This window comes from Salvelinus alpinus, chromosome 19 (genome assembly GCF_045679555.1).
Source record: "Salvelinus alpinus chromosome 19, SLU_Salpinus.1, whole genome shotgun sequence".
NCBI classification, from domain to species: Eukaryota; Metazoa; Chordata; class Actinopteri; order Salmoniformes; family Salmonidae; genus Salvelinus; species Salvelinus alpinus.
The window spans coordinates 4,806,874-4,826,231 of NC_092104.1; the positions used below are offsets into that span (position 1 = coordinate 4,806,874).

At 43.0% G+C, this 19,358-nt stretch overlaps 1 protein-coding gene across 1 annotated transcript in view; it reads right to left on the reverse strand.

The window, feature by feature from the left end:
• Nucleotides 1-11,636, reverse strand: part of cspg4ba (chondroitin sulfate proteoglycan 4ba) — a 69,208-nt gene extending 57,572 nt beyond the window's left edge. Inside the window, exon 1 of the mRNA XM_071354260.1 lies at nt 10,787-11,636. Within this exon, the coding sequence (XP_071210361.1) occupies nt 10,787-11,636 (850 nt within the window). The remainder of the gene's footprint in view (nt 1-10,786) is intronic.
• Nucleotides 11,637-19,358: the final 7,722 nt, after the last annotated feature.

Consider the following 19,358-nt stretch of genomic DNA (forward strand, 5'->3'; position numbering starts at 1 on the left):
CCTGATAGTTACAGTATTGTGATAGAACCTGATAGTTACAGTATTGTGATAGAACCTGATAGTTACAGTATTGTGATAGAACCTGATAGTTACAGTATTGTGATAGTTGCAGTATTGTGACAGAACCTGATAGTTACAGTATTGTGACAGAACCAGATAGTTACAGTATTGTGACAGAACCTGATAGTTACAGTATTGTGACAAAACCGGAACCTGGTAGTTACAGTATTGTGACAGAACCTGATAGTTACAGTATTGTGATAGAACCGGAACCAGATAGTTACAGTATTGTGACAGAACCAAATAGTTACAGTATTGTGACAGAACCTGATAGTTACAGTATTGTGACAAAACCGGAACCTGGTAGTTACAGTATTGTGACAGAACCTGATAGTTACAGTATTGTGACAGAACCAGATAGTTACAGTATTGTGACAGAACCTGATAGTTACAGTATTGTGACAGAACCGGAAACTCATAGTTACAGTATTGTGACAGAACCTGATAGTTACAGTATTGTGACAGAACCCGGAAACTGATAGTTACAGTATTGTGACAGAACCAGATAGTTACAGTATTGTGACAGAACCGGAACCTGATAGTTACAGTATTGTGACAGAACCTGATAGTTACAGTATTGTGACAGAACCTGATAGTTACAGTATTGTGACAGAACCAGATAGTTACAGTATTGTGACAGAACCTGATAGTTACAGTATTGTGACAGAACCGGAAACTGATAGTTACAGTATTGTGACAGAACCTGATAGTTACAGTATTGTGACAGAACCTGATAGTTACAGTATTGTGACAGAACCGGAAACTGATAGTTACAGTATTGTGACAGAACCTGATAGTTACAGTATTGTGACAGAACCTGATAGTTAAAGTATTTTGACAGAACCTGATAGTTACAGTATTGTGACAGAACCTGATAGTTACAGTATTGTGACAGAACCTGATAGTTACAGTATTGTGATAGAACCGGAAACCAGATAGTTACAGTATTGTGACAGAACCAAAAGGTTACAGTATTGTGACAGAACCTGATAGTTACAGTATTGTGACAGAACCAGATAGTTACAGTATTGTGACAGAACCTGATAGTTACAGTATTGTGACAGAACCAGATAGTTACAGTATTGTGACAGAACCTGATAGTTACAGTATTGTGATAGAACCTGATAGTTACAGTATTGTGACAGAACCTGATAGTTACAGTATTGTGACAGAACCGGAACCTGATAGTTACAGTATTGTGACAGAACCTGATAGTTACAGTATTGTGATAGAACCGGAACCAGATAGTTACAGTATTGTGAAAGAACCTGATAGTTACAGTATTGTGACAGAACCAGATAGTTACAGTATTGTGACAGAACCTGATAGTTACAGTATTGTGACAGAACCGGAAACTCATAGTTACAGTATTGTGACAGAACCTGATAGTTACAGTATTGTGACAGAACCAAATAGTTACAGTATTGTGACAGAACCAGATAGTTACAGTATTGTGACAGAACCTGATAGTTACAGTATTGTGACAGAACCTGATAGTTACAGTATTGTGACAGAACCGGAAACTCATAGTTACAGTATTGTGACAGAACCAAAAGGTTACAGTATTGTGACAGAACCTGATAGTTACAGTATTGTGACAGAACCAGATAGTTACAGTATTGTGACAGAACCTGATAGTTACAGTATTGTGACAGAACCTGATAGTTAAAGTATTTTGACAGAACCTGATAGTTACAGTATTGTGACAGAACCGGAACCTGATAGTTACAGTATTGTGACAGAACCTGATAGTTACAGTATTGTGACAGAACCTGATAGTTACAGTATTGTGACAGAACCTGATAGTTACAGTATTGTGACAGAACCAGATAGTTACAGTATTGTGACAGAACCGGAACCTGATAGTTACAGTATTGTGACAGAACCTGATAGTTACAGTATTGTGACAGAACCTGATAGTTACAGTATTGTGACAGAACCTGATAGTTACAGTATTGTGACAGAACCTGATAGTTACAGTATTGTGACAGAACCAGATAGTTACAGTATTGTGACAGAACCTGATAGTTACAGTATTGTGACAGAACCGGAAACTCATAGTTACAGTATTGTGACAGAACCTGATAGTTACAGTATTGTGACAGAACCTGATAGTTACAGTATTGTGACAGAACCGGAAACTCATAGTTACAGTATTGTGACAGAACCTGATAGTTACAGTATTGTGACAGAACCTGATAGTTACAGTATTGTGATAGAACCGGAACCAGATAGTTACAGTATTGTGACTGAACCTGATAGTTACAGTATTGTGACAGAACCAGATAGTTACAGTATTGTGACAGAACCTGATAGTTACAGTATTGTGACAGAACCGGAAACTGATAGTTACAGTATTGTGACAGAACCTGATAGTTACAGTATTGTGACAGAACCGGAACCTGATAGTTACAGTATTGTGACAGAACCTGATAGTTACAGTATTGTGACAGAACCTGATAGTTACAGTATTGTGACAGAACCTGATAGTTACAGTATTGTGATAGAACCGGAAACCAGATAGTTACAGTATTGTGACAGAACCAAAAGGTTACAGTATTGTGACAGAACCTGATAGTTACAGTATTGTGACAGAACCAGATAGTTACAGTATTGTGACAGAACCTGATAGTTACAGTATTGTGACAGAACCGGAAACTCATAGTTACAGTATTGTGACAGAACCTGATAGTTACAGTATTGTGACAGAACCCGGAAACTGATAGTTACAGTATTGTGACAGAACCAGATAGTTACAGTATTGTGACAGAACCTGATAGTTACAGTATTGTGACAGAACCGGAAACTCATAGTTACAGTATTGTGACAGAACCTGATAGTTACAGTATTGTGACAGAACCAGATAGTTACAGTATTGTGACAGAACCAGATAGTTACAGTATTGTGACAGAACCTGATAGTTACAGTATTGTGACAGAACCGGAAACTCATAGTTACAGTATTGTGACAGAACCTGATAGTTACAGTATTGTGACAGAACCTGATAGTTACAGTATTGTGATAGAACCGGAACCAGATAGTTACAGTATTGTGACAGAACCTGATAGTTACAGTATTGTGACTGAACCTGATAGTTACAGTATTGTGACAGAACCAGATAGTTACAGTATTGTGACAGAACCTGATAGTTACAGTATTGTGACAGAACCAGAAACTGATAGTTACAGTATTGTGACAGAACCTGATAGTTACAGTATTGTGACAGAACCGGAACCTGATAGTTACAGTATTGTGACAGAACCTGATAGTTACAGTATTGTGACAGAAGAACCTGATAGTTACAGTATTGTGACAGAACCTGATAGTTACAGTATTGTGATAGAACCGGAAACCAGATAGTTACAGTATTGTGACAGAACCAAAAGGTTACAGTATTGTGACAGAACCTGATAGTTACAGTATTGTGACAGAACCAGATAGTTACAGTATTGTGACAGAACCTGATAGTTACAGTATTGTGACAGAACCGGAAACTCATAGTTACAGTATTGTGACAGAACCTGATAGTTACAGTATTGTGACAGAACCCGGAAACTGATAGTTACAGTATTGTGACAGAACCTGATAGTTACAGTATTGTGACAGAACCGGAAACTGATAGTTACAGTATTGTGACAGAACCAGATAGTTACAGTATTGTGACAGAACCAGATAGTTACAGTATTGTGACAGAACCTGATAGTTACAGTATTGTGACAGAACCAAATAGTTACAGTATTGTGACAGAACCAGAGTTTCAGATCTGTTAAGGCTGTCTTGCCAACTCCTCTGGCATCGGCATGAGGCAGGAGTTGGCATGAGGCAGGAGTTGGTATGAGGCAGGAGTTGGTATGAGGCAGGAGTTGGCATGATTTGGGACGAGGCTATGCAGTAGCTAATATTCCCCAAGAGCACCGTTCACACCAAGTCGTTCGTCAAGATGACACGTCTTGTCATGACATGTCTTTTCTCACACTCTCAGTCCTTTCTTTACCCAGCCCTCTCGTCACCCCTCCTCCCCCAGTTCCCTCTCTTCACCCCTCCTCCCCCAGTTCCCTCTCTTCACCCCTCCTCCCCCAGTTCCCTCTCGTCACCCCTCCTCCCCCAGTTCCCTCTCTTCACCCCTCCCCCCCAGTTCCCTCTCGTCACCCCTCCTCCCCCAGTTCCCTCTCTTCACCCCTCCTCCCCCAGTTCCCTCTCTTCACCCCTCATCCCCCAGTACCCTCTCTTCACCCCTCCTCCCCCAGTTCCCTCTCTTCACCCCTCCACCTTTACACTCAGTCACCTTTACCTTTACACTCAGGCACCTTTACATTCAGTCACCTTTACACTCAGGCACCTTTACACTCAGTCACCTTTACACTCAGTCACCTTTACACTCAGGCACCTTTACACTCAGTCACCTTTACACTCAGGCACCTTTACACTCAGTCACCTTTACACTCAGGCACCTTTACACTCAGGCACCTTTACACTCAGGCACCTTTACACTCAGTCACCTTTACACTCAGGCACCTTTACACTCAGGCACCTTTACACTCAGGCACCTTTACACTCAGGCACCTTTACACTCAGGCACCTTTACACTCAGGCACCTTTACACTCAGTCACCTTTACACTCAGGCACCTTTACACTCAGGCACCTTTACACTCAGGCACCTTTACACTCAGGCACCTTTACACTCAGTCACCTTTACACTCAGGCACCTTTACACTCAGTCACCTTTACACTCAGGCACCTTTACACTCAGGCACCTTTACACTCAGTCACCAATACACTCAGGCACCTTTACACTCAGGCACCTTTACACTCAGTCACCTTTACACTCAGGCACCTTTACACTCAGGCACCTTTACACTCAGTCACCTTTACACTCAGGCACCTTTACACTCAGACACCTTTAGTTTTCACCTCAATGAATAAGAACTGCCTGGGCTACCAACAACCGTGCTCTTAAATGCCACACTTTAAGGGGTCAAAGAGAAACAGTGAAATAATAATAATAACACATGGGTTTTATGTAACATTGTAAACCCCCTAGAGTCTATTGATGCACCGGTGCTTCATTCAAATAATTTTTTTAATTTTTTAAAATCCCCATAAAAATCTGTCAGTTTAAACTAGAGATATATTTTTTTTTGAATTGAATGCCTCAATCATCCACCTGTGACGCCCTTCCACATCTGCAGTAGAAAGTGGTAGAGCTACAACGCTGTTAGTCAGACCAGGAGACATCCTGAAAAACCGGTCTTCTCACGAAAACATCCGGTCATCCGAATGGTTTGGCCTAATCTATTGAAAGGGGAGACTCTCACGAACACGATGGTGTTCTCCGTTTTGCTCTACGACCCCCACAAGTGTCACAGGACTCGTCTGAAGGAAACACATATAAATGAATGGTAGCATGGAGGTAGCTTTGTGCCAACAAAAGATTAAGGTGTTAAAAGTGTGTCCAAAAAAACTTTAATATTTCCAGAGCTTTCTTATATCTTCTTGATATAGGACAGACACTGCAAAAACCTTATTCCTTATGATGTATTTTTTTGCCATTTATAAATGTGTTATTCAATGGAACTTGTTTGACCCGATAGGTTATCCAAGCTCGATTAGGCAACTTCTAAATGTATGTTGTCCATGCACTTTCAGTGGTTCCAAAAATGTGTCAACTCACAGCTTGTGTACTTAGTCAAACACACTGCTGTCCAAATCATCGATTCATTCATTACAAAACTACTGTTGTAGCACAGTGTCCTATTGAACACAGCAATTAGCCTGTTAGACTAGCAGGCCATGTAAATTAGGCTGTGACCTTGGACAACCTCTTCACAGGAGTGTTAGTTAGATAAATGGTCCAAAGTTAAAACCATTAAATCATTAATAAAACCGGTTAATCATTTCTGAGTCATTTCTCAAAGGGTGGGTAGAATATCTAGTTATTATTGCAGGCTTGATTTGTGGCTTTTCTATTCTTCTCTACTAATGCATGGGATAAAACATACAGTATTTTCAGCAAAATGTTAACAGCATGGCAATACATTATACTCAATTTGCAGTGTGGCCTTCTGGATTTGAGTGAAGACCAAATGTGGCCTCCGGACCTCGGTAAAGGCGAATGTTGTCTCTGGACCTAGTCAAGACTGAATGTTGTCTCCGGACCTGGTCAAGACTGAATGTGGCCTCCGGACCTAGTCAAGACTGAATGTTGTCTCTGGACCTGGTCAAGACTGAATGTTGTCTCTGGACCTAGTCAAGACTGAATGTGGCCTGCGGACCTAGTCAAGACTGAATTTGGCCTGCGGACCTAGTCAAGACTGAATGTTGTCTCCGGACCTAGTCAAGACTGAATGTTGTCTCTGGACCTAGTCAAGACTGAATGTGGCCTCCGGACCTAGTCAAGACTGAATGTTGTCTCTGGACCTGGTCAAGACTGAATGTTGTCTCTGGACCTAGTCAAGACTGAATGTGGCCTGCGGACCTAGTCAAGACTGAATTTGGCCTGCGGACCTAGTCAAGACTGAATGTGGCCTGCGGACCTGGTCAAGACTGAATGTGGTCTCCGGACCTAGTCAAGACTGAATGTGGTCTCCGGACCTAGTCAAGACTGAATGTTGTCTCCGGACCTAGTCAAGACTGAATGTTGTCTCCGGACCTAGTCAAGACTGAATGTTGTCTCCGGACCTAGTCAAGACTGAATGTGGTCTCCGGACCTAGTCAAGACTGAATGTTGTCCCTGGACCTAGTCAAGACTGAATGTTGTCTCCGGACCTAGTCAAGACTGAATTTGGCCTCTGGACCTGGTCAAGACTGAATGTTGTCTCCGGACCTAGTCAAGACTGAATTTGGCCTGCGGACCTAGTCAAGACTGAATGTTGTCTCCGGACCTAGTCAAGACTGAATTTGGCCTGCGGACCTAGTCAAGACTGAATGTGGCCTGCGGACCTGGTCAAGACTGAATGTTGTCTCTGGACCTAGTCAAGACTGAATGTTGTCTCTGGACCTAGTCAAGACTGAATGTTGTCTCCGGACCTAGTCAAGACTGAATGTTGTCTCTGGACCTAGTCAAGACTGAATGTGGCCTCCGGACCTAGTCAAGACTGAATGTGGCCTCCGGACCTAGTCAAGACTGAATGTTGTCTCTGGACCTAGTCAAGACTGAATGTTGTCTCCGGACCTAGTCAAGACTGAATGTTGTCTCTGGACCTAGTCAAGACTGAATGTGGCCTGCGGACCTAGTCAAGACTGAATGTTGTCTCTGGACCTAGTCAAGACTGAATGTTGTCTCCGGACCTAGTCAAGACTGAATGTTGTCTCTGGACCTAGTCAAGACTGAATGTGGCCTCCGGACCTAGTCAAGACTGAATGTGGCCTCCGGACCTAGTCAAGACTGAATTTGGCCTCCGGACCTAGTCAAGACTGAATGTGGCCTCCGGACCTAGTCAAGACTGAATGTGGCCTCCTAAATGAGTTTGACACCCCTGATATAACAACAACAACAGTAAAAGGACAAACACATGGCTCCCTCCAGCCCAGCTAGGCCTATGACATTATCTCTCCCACCATAAGTCGGATTCTGCCTAAGGGGTCACATTTATTAACTTTATTCTGTTTTTCACAGTCATTTGATTGGTAACCCACGACATAAGGATATATTTGCTGGAAACTGAACTCAACAGAGTTAGATGACTTGTTTGCCTTCTATTTAGAGGGTTGAGGATGTGCACTCAATTTGCATTTTAACATTGCACAGACTGTTGTCATTCATTACTTTATATGGGTATGGGATTTAGCAAATGCTTTTTTTTCTCCAAAGCAAAGTCACATTTCCATACTGTAGCTTGTAACAAGAAAGTGGGCCACTTCAATCTAACCTGGGAGTGTTTAGAAACATTACATGAATCTAATAACTTTGTTTACACAACTATACTGCCCACTAATGGGTTAAAACCAAGAGCAACATTCTTTTTTATGGTTAGAGCGTTGGACTAGTAACCGGCAGGTAGCCTAGTGGTTAGAGCGTTGGACTAGTAACCAGCAGGTAGCCTAGTGGTTAGAGCGTTGGACTAGTAACCAGCAGGTAGCCTAGTGGTTAGAGCGTTGGACTAGTAACCGAAAAGGTTGCTGGATCAAATCCCCGAGCTGAAAAGGTAAAAATCTGTCGTTCTGCCCCTGAACAAGGATATTAACCCACGGCTCCCTGGGCGCCGTGGATGTCGATTTAAGGCGCCCCCCCCCCCGCACCTCTCTGATTAAGAGGGGTTGGGTTAAATGCGGAAGACACATTTCAGTTGAAGGCATTCAGTTGTACAACTGACAAGGTATCCCCCCCTTTCCCTTTACTCTCAAAGGATTGTGTGTACTCCGGCACCATATACTGTATTTTAAAAGCCATGTGTTTCGTGTACCTGTGTGGCTCTGGTGTACTCCTGACCTTCCATTATCACAGCTCCTCCTAAACCTACAGAGTCTTGTCATGGGATCAGGACTGATCCGAATGGCGTGGCTCTGACGTTTCAGGCTGCGTCTTTACCGAGAGTAGACAATGACAACTTTTTCCAATGAAAGAGATCTGTGGTTGGTTCTGAAGAACAGAAAAATGCCTACATGTAGCCTACAAATGCCCAAAGAGATCATCCGTTGGACCAGACAATAGCCTGGGGTCGAGGTTGGCCGAGAGTTGACACGACTAGTTATTTCTTCTTCACAAATTCTTGAACCTGAAAACCATGTTTTTATCTAAAAGCTAAGCGGGATGTCACAGTGTATCTCATCAGAAACAGAAGCCAGCAGCCCAGCACCCTCTAATACAAGGGTTTTTAGATGTAATAATAGACCTAAAGAGCCTGTGTTTCTTCCATTTTTCCTATTCATGTTCATTACCTGATCTTTTATTTATTTTTACCCCTTTTTTTCTCCCCAATTTCGTGGCATCCAATTGGTAGTTTACAGTCTTGTCTCATCGCTGCGACTCCCGTACGGACTTGGGAGAGGTTAAGGTCGAGAGCCGCGCGTCCTCCGAAACACGACCCGACCAAGCCGCACTGCTTCTTGACACAATGCCCACTTAACCCGGAAGCCATCCGCACCAATGTGTCGGAGGAAACACTGTTACACCAGGCGGTGGTGTCAGCGTGCACTGTGCCCGGCCCGCCACAGGAGTCGCTAGTGCGCAATGGGACAAGGACATCCCTGCTGGCCAAACCCTCCCGAAACCCGGACAACGCTTGGCCAATTGTGCGCCGCCCCATGGGTCTCACCAGGTCACGGCCGGCTACGACAGAGCCTGGACTCAAACCCAGAATCTCTAGTGGCACAGCTAGCACTGCGATGCATTGTCTTAGACCACTGTGGCAGTCGGGAGGCCCATTTTTACCTAATCTAATGACTATCATAATAACTGGCTTGTTTGTCCAGGAGTATAGAGATAGTTCACCCAAACTACAAAATTACATTTTGGTTTCCTTATCCAATAAACAAGGTATGACAGCAATCCATGCTTTGATTTTGTCTACCTGCCCATTGTTTCAGACGCTAACCTTTTAGCACTTGTGGCACAAATCCAATGCAAGTCAATGGTACCTATATTAGCATTTTTGCACTTTATGTCCAACCATCACTCTATGTCTGGGAAACTGGCCCTGACTGTCTGATCTACAAACAAACACTTGACTCCTTGAAGACAGGAGTCCATCTCAAGACGATCATGGAATGTTCATTTCTGGGGTTGTTTGTCCATTTTTTTTGTTTTGTACACATACCCTTGACAGGGGATATGATCTAGCTGGAACGATCCATTCTGAACATGATGAACCAGACTGTGCAATAGGCAGCTAGATCTAAAAAAATAAATAAACCCCTGTCATTTTTGCCCATTATGTACTTAAATGATGCTAATGATTTTTGACTCATGATAATGTACTCATTCATAACAATTATACCCCAGATCCCATCTGTCATTAAACTGTAAATAAAGACGTTATTATATAGATGATTTTCATTCCATTTACTAAATCAATTACACACAGCATAGTAAATGTTTGCTTTAATACATTTTACATAGTAGGATATTAGGGTATGTGTAATCATATGAAATGAATGATGTCACTAATTACTTTTCGGGTCCTCAATTCCAATTGGACCAGGGTGTGTGTAATCATAGGTCCTCAATTCCAATTGGACCAGGGTGTGTGTAATCATAGGTCCTCAATTCCAATTGGACCAGGGTGTGTGTAATCATAGGTCCTCAATTCCAATTGGACCAGGGTGTATGTAATCATAGGTCCTCAATTCCAATTGGACCAGGGTGTGTGTAATCATAGGTCCTCAATTCCAATTGGACCAGGGTGTATGTAATCATAGGTCCTCAATTCCAATTGGACCAGGGTGTGTGTAATCATAGGTCCTCAATTCCAATTGGACCAGGGTGTATGTAATCATAGGTCCTCAATTCCAATTGGACCAGGGTGTGTGTAATCATAGGTCCTCAATTCCAATTGGACCAGGGTGTGTGTAATCATAAGTCCTCAATTCCAATTGGACCAGGGTGTATGTCCCTCAGGGTAGCATGTTCTATACGTACTGTAGTAGGGCTACACACCTTTAGACGAGGACCCGTAGAACCCTATAGTCAACAGTGAGTATATACAGAATAGGGTTCCATTTAGGACCCCCCCACCCTATATTATAGTTAGAACAGGGATGAGCACCTTTGACTACCCACAGGCATACCCACACGCATACCCACACGCATACCCACACGCATACCCACATGCATACCCACACGCATACCCACAGGCATACCCACACGCATAACCACACGCATACCCACACGCATACCCACACGCATACCCACAGGCATACCCACACGCATAACCACACACATACCCACACGCATACCCACATGCATACCCACACGCATAACCACAGGCATACCCACACGCATAACCACAGGCATACCCACACGCATACCCACACGCATACCCACAGGCATACCCACACGCATACCCACAGGCATACCCACACGCATACCCACAGGCATACCCACACGCATACCCACACGCATAACCACAGGCATACCCACACGCATAACCACAGGCATACCCACACGCATACCCACAGGCATACCCACACGCATAACCACAGGCATACCCACACGCATACCCACAGGCATCCCCACACGCATAACCACACGCATAACCACAGGCATACCCACACGCATACCCACAGGCATACCCACACGCATACCCACACGCATACCCACACGCATACCCACACGCATAACCACAGGCATACCCACACGCATAACCACAGGCATACCCACACGCATACCCACACGCATACCCACACGCATACCCACACGCATAACCACAGGCATACCCACACGCATACCCACACGCATAACCACAGGCATACCCACACGCATACCCACACGCATACCCACAGGCATACCCACAGGCATACCCACACGCATACCCACACGCATAACCACAGGCATACCCACACGCATACCCACACACATAACCACAGGCATACCCACACGCATACCCACACGCATACCCACACGCATACCCACATGCATAACCACATGCATAACCACATGCATAACCACATGTGCATCCTGCCCAATTCTACACATTTTGCCATACGGTGAAGAGAAATGTTTGCAGTTTTTAATATGATATCTGAGTGTGACTGACTCACAAAATTAATGGGGACCCCCGGCCGGTAAATTCGACCATGATTACTACGTTTAGATAGCTGGCCACTAGAGTAATTTACCAAATGTTAGGTGACGTGGGCTAATTTAGTGACTGACTATCAATGACTAACATAACAATATCAAAACCAGGGGCACAACTTTCACTGGGGACCCCCCACATTCTGAAATTGCATTTTGACCCAATCCCCCCAGATCTATAATTGCATTGTTATACCAAATGATGTCAACGGCGTGCTTTAGGACCATGTGGACGCCTTCGAGTGGTCGGGTAGGCTATTTGGAGGTTTCAGACGGCTGGATTTAGGACCCTGCGGACACCACAGAGCGGGGCGGACAGGCTGTGTGTTATGCTCTTTCTCCGAGTTTTAAAAGCAAGCACAGCAGAAACTGGCTACTTTTTAGTTAACTGATGTAGCTGGTAAGGTAACTGCTGTTTAACATAACAGAAACAAATACTAAACTAGCGTTTATTCCCAGTGCTGAGCTAGTAGTGTAACTGACATGTAGCGTTAGCTAATGTTCCATCCCCTCTTGACTGAGGTGAATGAATAAGCTAGGCTAGCTAGTAGCTACCACAGTCAGTTCAGCTCTAGCCTCTAGTTATCTGTCAGACAGTAATACTAGCCGCTTCATACCACTATCTAACAGCTCTTTGTATGGAAATGTTATCTAGCCTTTTTGTCCCATTTCAACAGAAGTAAATTAATTCGATAGCTTTTGCCAGTTGATGTACCGTTAGAGAGAGAGCTTGCCAAAAGTAGGTATTCTTTATAAGTCAGTATAGCAATGTAATGTTATTGATTTGTCAGTGTCCCTATCTAATTCCCTACTTTTAACACTGACACAGTAAAATAAACAGCTCTACAGGCTTCACTGTCATGGTGCCCAGTCAGTACACAACACTATGCTCATCATGTCTTAGCAGGATTAGATGGTGACAGGGGTCCCAGCAGGGTCAGACAGCCAGGGAAGACCAGTCTATGGAGCTCAGGGGAATCTTGCAGTATATTAACAATACCAATGAATGTTACAAAGTTCCTTCTTGAATTGATGGGTAGACCTACAGTAGCCACAGGACAGTAGTTTAAATCTACAGTCTGGGATCTGGGAATAATTAATAATTAATAATTAATTTCAATAATTTCAATTATTGAACCATTGATACTATAATGTGTAAATGTACACCAAGATAATTCTTTGTCATGCCTCATCTTACGAGGTTTAGATGGTGACAGGGGTGTCAGCAGGGTCAGGCAGCCAGGGAAGACCAGTCTGTGACGGAGGTGAGGTGGAATTCTTTTTTCAGATACAACACTTTATTCTCTCTGTGCAGCAAACACTGGACAAGCCAGATGCTATTTTAAGGCAGTCTGACAAACCTCCAAAAGTTGATTTCTAAACTGTATCAAGGGTTGATAGAGACTTTTCCCGATGACACAAAACATGTAAAACACAAATGTGAGGAAGACCTGGTAGAAGCTATTGATGATGATGAACGGATACAGACAGTGGCGATCCGTCATTCAGGGGCAGAGACCCACCTGTTTTGAGCCTCACATTTTTAGCAACAAAAAAATATATAAATATATATATATACATATATATAAAAAAAATTGCGGGGGGTTGCCTGTTTTGCATGTTATTTTGGCATTAATATGTGTCACATTTCAGTTTGCAAACAATGTAATTTAAAAAATATATATAATTCAGTTAATAATGCTGCATACTCACAAGGTCTCTTTCTTTGTTTTCTTGAGTAAAGCCGTTCCAAAATGTAGGTGTTACAGCCTAGCTTAGTGCTCTCTGTGGTGGTAGGGCGGGCAGAAAATAGGAGCATTGCGCCGTGATTGGCTCAGTGTTCTGTCACTCGTGGGGACACTACGTCATCGCCAAGTTTATGTCCTTAGTAAAGGTAGACGTCCAAAATGTCAGCCCTTTGGGTCCTGCCATAGCGTTATATTACAAGTGCCCTTCCACGAAGACTCAAGGTCATTGGCCACAGATAAAATGACTTCAAATGACGTTATATGTACAGTAGCGTTGATTGGGCTGATCATGTCAACATCTTACATTCAAAGTCTTCGCTAGCAAGCTAGCAGTCATCATCATGAATCAAGTCGACAATCTACTGGCAAATACGTTTTAATCCTTTGATCATATGAAGAGAAATTAAGAAGAGAAATTCCAGATAAAACATATCGGTGCTCATCGTCCATTGGACATAAAGATTACACAACAAGTTGGAAATAGCAAATTCAACAATGAGTCGTTTTGGAAGGAATCAGTGGCTAAGTGCAAGCATTGCAGAGTAATCACTAACGTTAGCCTGCTATTCAATGGAGTGGATGTGGGGTTTTTTCCCACCCCCAGAGTTCCCACCATAAATCCAGAGAATGCCAGACTTTGATGTCAAAGTTTGATGACAAAATTTGCCCACAAAGGACCGCCGCATCACCTTCACAAGGTGAGTCCAAAAATGTCTTGTATGCTGCTGCATAAATTATGTAATATGCAAGGGAGATATCTATACTGTAGCTAAGAACGTATTACTAAGTGTGTGTTCTGTAGTAAGCTGTTAGTAGCCCATGTGCCTCACCCTAATAATTTGGTCTATTTTCACCAACGTGGTATTGTAAACACATCGTTCGTGGCCCGGTGTGTGCTTGTTTGCAGACTTGTTTTGTACAGCTTTGACAGTGCTACTGATAGTAGTGGTGGCGCTTGGCTTGCACGTGCAAATTCATCACACATCATTCTATAATAGAATTGTGTCATTTGACGTGTCAAATTAAAAGCTGATTTAAGGCGTCAAATAGTGTTATATGACGTGTATCTTTTTTGACACGCAAAGACCCAAACGGCGTTCAATGTGCCTCACCCTAATGACTTGGTCTATTTTCACCTCTTAAGTTCACATATTGTTCTAACTTGGTGGTGCACATATAGCCTATAACCTGTTTTAGAGAAATGTAATCATAGAATATTGTAAGAGCTTTCGTTGACTGTTATGCTCCCTTTATTTATCCTACGGTTCTGACTTGGTGTACAGGGAGTACACTGTAAAAACGGCCCATGTTCTGAATTCTGTCGCTGTACATTTCAAAAGTGCTGAACAAATAGTTATTGACTACGTCCGTCGTCTCTCGCTCATTAATGTCTCGAAATTACGGATTGCCTCTTATCCGCTTGTCGTCCCCTTTATGCCAAAGTTTGTACATCTCAACTGTCTGTAGAAACCACATTAGTTTAAGCAAGTCAGTCATATCAGCTATATTTTTTATATACCAAGATGTACATGCTAAAATAGCCACTGGATACAGATGTGTTAGAATGCCCAGTCATGTTCATATCATCTCAGACATAAATGACTGTCGTTTGAGACCATCCATAGAACGTTCTATATGCCAGTGAAACAGAATATTATGCACTCAGAAATGTACTTCCTCTGCTGGAGGGTGTAAAACACAAAAGGGGACATATTTACATATACTATAGTTTTGACCCAGCTATATTGTGTGTAAGTAAAAAGAGCTCTACAGTATGAGATGAATTATATGGAGGATGTAGTGTTTCTGTGTGTTCATGTATATATGTGTAGTTTGTATGTTTATTATTTAAACTTGAATAAATAAATAAATAGTGGGTAAAAACATTTTTGGGGAGAGAGTTGAGGTATTGACTAGACTGGTGGGAATCGGGCTTGCAGGTGGGGGGGGGGGGGTCTGGCTGAGGGGGGGGGGGGGGGTCTGGCTGACATTTGATATAGAGGATGTCTTAAATAAAGACAATCAAAGTCTTTGTACTTGATTTTTGTTGTTAGATTTGTTAGGCTATTGGTTAAAGGTGCAACACAATATTGATAATTGAATTATTTTTTATATAGTTGAGTCTTATCAATCACTTAAACATTTTAAATAATTTGCCTAGTTAAATAAATACAAATATTTATATTTTTAAATGATCTCTTACCTAGCTTGATGACTAGGGGCATTTTTGCTTACTTTTTGTTGTTCTAAATAGAGACGGCTAGACGGACCATATGGTATTGTGTAGATTATGCAGGAAATTAGCTTGTTCTAACGTTGTACTATAGGTTAAGCAGCGAAGGCAGTTATTTCCCCGATACACAGGGAGAAACGGGTGTGCGTAATAACGTTTGCTAAGACCCAAATGAATGAATTACAGTATCAAAAGCATAGACACACAAACAAACATAAACATACAACAGGCTACTTAAAATAAATAGCGATCAATCTCGCCCGCGAGTAAGTCCCAACTTTCAGATACCTTACCTCCCAGTGTCAGGCGGCTAACAAGTGACCACAGCAGCGCGTAAAAACACAGTTTCTTCCTGTTTGTGATCGGGAATTCCATTGTTTTCCATTCAATAATATTCTTCAAGGTGTAGTCCCTGGCCGTTTACATATTTACAAATCGGTTGGTCTTGAGATTTTTGGTCACGTATTATTCGACCACTTCATTCAATCATTCAGAAGTTAACCTACTCTCTCCACTTGCGTGTGTGTGAGAGAGAGCGACCGCAGTCACTCTGAGCATTATATAGCTCTGCCCGCAGTCACTTCGGGCATTATGTGGCTCCGCCAGCAGTCACTCCGAGCATCATGTGGCTCCGCCTTGTGTGTGAGTGCCCTCTCCTTATCCCACCCTGCAAGATGTCTTAGCAGTGAACACCGGGCTACTTTGAAAATTAAAAAAATTATTTTAGATTAGCTAGCCCATGAAAGATTGTTCCGTTCTATCTTGTATCCTTGGGAAGTCTCTACCCCATTGAAGTTGAAATGGTTAATAAGGTACGGTAAAATATTAGGTATGGGTTATGGTTATTAGGGTAAGGGTATGGGTTATGGTTATTAGGGTAAGGGTATGGGTTATGGTTATCAGGGTAAGGGTTTGGGTTATGGTTAATAGGGTAAGGGTATGGGTTATGGTTAATAGGGTAAGGGTATGGGTTATGGTTAATAGGGTAAGGGTATGGGTTATGGTTATCAGGGTAAGGGTATGGGTTATGGTTATGGTTATTAGGGTAAGGGTATGGGTTATGGTTATCAGGGTAAGGGTATGGGTTATGGTTATGGTTATTAGGGTAAGGGTATGGGTTATGGTTATCAGGGTAAGGGTATGGGTTAAACGGAGGGATTGCACTGACAATATAAGATTAGGGCTAACTCATAAGAACCTATTATATTCCTATGTATCAGATGCTCTTATCCAGAACAATTTACAAGAGCAATTAGGGTTAAGTGCCTTGCTCAAGGACACGGACAGATGTTTCACCTAATCGGCTCGGGGATTTGCACCACAGGGATTTAAAACAGCGACCTTTCGGTTACTGGCCCAAAGCTTTTTACCCCGAGGCTACCTGCCAAACTACACCTCTATAACCATGACTCCATCACCCTACACATCTATAACCATGACTCCATCACCCTACACCTCTATAACCATGACTCCATCACCCTACACCTCTATAACCATGACTCCATCACCATATACATCTATAACCATGACTCCATCACCCTACACCTCTATAACATGACTCCATCACCCTACACCTCTATAACCATGACTCCATCACCCTACACCTCTATAACCATGACTCCATCACCCTACACCTCTATAACCATGACTCCATCACCCTACACCTCTATAACCATGACTCCATCACCCTACACCTCTATAACCATGACTCCATCACCCTACACCTCTATAACATGACTCCATCACACTACACCTCTATAACCATGACTCCATCACCCTACACCTCTATAACCATGACTCCATCACCCTACACCTCTATAACCATGACTCCATCACCCTACACCTCTATAACCATGACTCCATCACCCTACACCTCTATAACCATAACTCCATCACCCTACACCTCTATAACCATGACTCCATCACCCTACACCTCTATAACCATGACTCCATCACCCTACACCTCTATAACCATGACTCCATCACCCTACACATCTATAACAATGACTCCATCACCCTACACCTCTATAACATGACTCCATCACCCTACACCTCTATAACCATGACTCCATCACCCTACACCTCTATAACATGACTCCATCACACTACACCTCTATAACCATGACTCCATCACCCTACACCTCTATAACCATGACTCCATCACCCTACACCTCTATAACCATGACTCCATCACACTACACCTCTATAACCATGACTCCATCACCCTACACCTCTATAACCATGACTCCATCACCCTACACCTCTATAACCATGACTCCATCACCCTACACCTCTATAACCATGACTCCATCACCCTACACATCTATAACCATGACTCCATCACCCTACACCTCTATAACCATGACTCCATCACCCTACACCTCTATAACCATGACTCCATCACACTACACCTCTATAACCATGACTCCATCACCCTACACCTCTATAACCATGACTCCATCACCCTACACCTCTATAACCATGACTCCATCACCCTACACCTCTATAACCATGACTCCATCACCCTACACCTCTATAACCATGACTCCATCACCCTACACCTCTATAACCATGACTCCATCACCCTACACATCTATAACAATGACTCCATCACCCTACACCTCTATAACATGACTCCATCACCCTACACCTCTATAACCATGACTCCATCACCCTACACCTCTATAACATGACTCCATCACACTACACCTCTATAACCATGACTCCATCACCCTACACCTCTATAACCATGACTCCATCACCCTACACCTCTATAACCATGACTCCATCACACTACACCTCTATAACCATGACTCCATCACCCTACACCTCTATAACCATGACTCCATCACCCTACACCTCTATAACCATGACTCCATCACCCTACACCTCTATAACCATGACTCCATCACACTACACCTCTATAACCATGACTCCATCACCCTACACCTCTATAACATGACTCCATCACCCTACACCTCTATAACCATGACTCCATCACCCTACACCTCTATAACCATGACTCCATCACCCTACACCTCTATAACCATGACTCCATCACCCTACACCTCTATAACCATGACTCCATCACCCTACACCTCTATAACCATGACTCCATCACCCTACACATCTATAACCATGACTCCATCACACTACACCTCTATAACCATGACTCCATCACCCTACACCTCTATAACCATGACTCCATCACCCTACACCTCTATAACCATGACTCCATCACCCTACACATCTATAACCATGACTCCATCACACTACACCTCTATAACCATGACTCCATCACCCTACACCTCTATAACCATGACTCCATCACCCTACACCTCTATAACCATGACTCCATCACCCTACACCTCTATAACCATGACTCCATCACCCTACACATCTATAACCATGACTCCATCACACTACACCTCTATAACCATGACTCCATCACCCTACACCTCTATAACCATGACTCCATCACCCTACACCTCTATAACCATGACTCCATCACACTACACCTCTATAACCATGACTCCATCACCCTACACCTCTATAACCATGACTCCATCACCCTACACCTCT